This window comes from Octopus bimaculoides, chromosome 5 (genome assembly GCF_001194135.2).
Source record: "Octopus bimaculoides isolate UCB-OBI-ISO-001 chromosome 5, ASM119413v2, whole genome shotgun sequence".
NCBI classification, from domain to species: domain Eukaryota; kingdom Metazoa; phylum Mollusca; class Cephalopoda; order Octopoda; family Octopodidae; genus Octopus; species Octopus bimaculoides.
The window spans coordinates 42,435,231-42,436,576 of NC_068985.1; the positions used below are offsets into that span (position 1 = coordinate 42,435,231).

General features: G+C 39.9%; 1 protein-coding gene across 1 annotated transcript in view; it reads right to left on the reverse strand.

Moving 5' to 3' along the window:
* LOC106876066 (chitotriosidase-1) overlaps positions 1-1,312 on the reverse strand; it is a 28,220-nt gene extending 26,908 nt beyond the window's left edge. Inside the window, exon 1 of the mRNA XM_014924473.2 lies at positions 1,189-1,312. Within this exon, the coding sequence (XP_014779959.1) occupies positions 1,189-1,190 (2 nt within the window). The 5' untranslated portion in view covers positions 1,191-1,312. The remainder of the gene's footprint in view (positions 1-1,188) is intronic.
* Positions 1,313-1,346: the final 34 nt, after the last annotated feature.

The window sequence follows — 1,346 nt, forward strand, 5'->3', positions numbered from 1 at the left end:
ACATAACTTCGCGTAAGCTGCTGAGAGCCGCGGCAAGCCGTCTAGGTACGAACTAAAGTCCACTACCATCGTCGACCCATTCGCCCTCCCAAAACAGCCACACGAAGTGCTGCTGAAAAGCTGCACACATCTGCTGGGAGCCGAATAATACACGCCTGTCTCGCGCCCGATCCGTCAAAGACCTGATCATGGTTTTGTCACCATGTCGCGTCTCCATCGTTCGGGCCCGTCGAACAGCTTTAGTTCCTTCATGTTTAAGCGCACGGGCCTTAGCTCTGACAACGCAACCTTCGTGTTTCGCTTCGAAGAAATGGTCAAGGGCCATTCTCGCCGCTAACACATCGGATGCGATGCCCTTCTAATCGCCTCTTCTAATTTGCTAACTAGTTTCCCCTCTAATCTATTCCTTTCGATTGCTATAGTTTATGGAGATAACTAGGCTGTGAAAAACTTGTCTCGATGGTTTACATTTTCTAGTTTTAAACATTTGTTCGGAATACAAATACCCTGTATTTGATTTTGTTTTCTCTCTCTTAGAACCAATAACTTAATTAATAACAGTGATGTACACCACAGTTCTATAGCGTGTTACAAGAAGTATTCTGCACCAATACCATCATACCCAACTCTGTTCAACACATTGAACTTCATGTTGTTACATTCCTCTGTGTTTATCCAGTTCTTTGCTAGACCGATTCAATTTGCAAACAAACGACTATTTACCGAAGCAAATCATTATGAGTTTCTTTGAAGTCTACTGTTTCACGATTTCAAAAAAGTCCCAACACAATCTTCTTTCAAGAATGATGATATTTTATCCAAGTATGCTAACCAGTTGCACTCAGACATCACATATTGTCAGAACATGGGTTAGATAAATAACAAGACTTAGGTCTATGAAGGTCTTTCCTGGAATGGCTTCTGAAGATTCACATGGTAACTTCAACTGAACACTGAAACCGATCGTAACATTCATTAAATATAGTTTTCTCCTTGCTTTTAACACTAGTTTATGATTCACTCGGTTCTTTGCTGGGGAGTCTGGTCCAAAGAAAGCTAAGATTCTTATTCTTGGACCATATTAGTATTTTGAAAGTTTCTATAAATACTGAGTTCTTGTTGGATTTAATTGGTTGCGTGTTTCCTATGTATTATCACAATAAAAAATATATATTATAAGTAACTCACATTCCGGTTAACCACTCGCCGTTTTCGTCATTCCATTCGTACGCAACTAATGCGTTATCGACGATGTTAGCAAATGCATAAGAAATATGTGTGCACAATGTTGGATCGATATCTTCAGGAAAGAATTTCAAAAAAATCCTCCTACACGACTTATCATC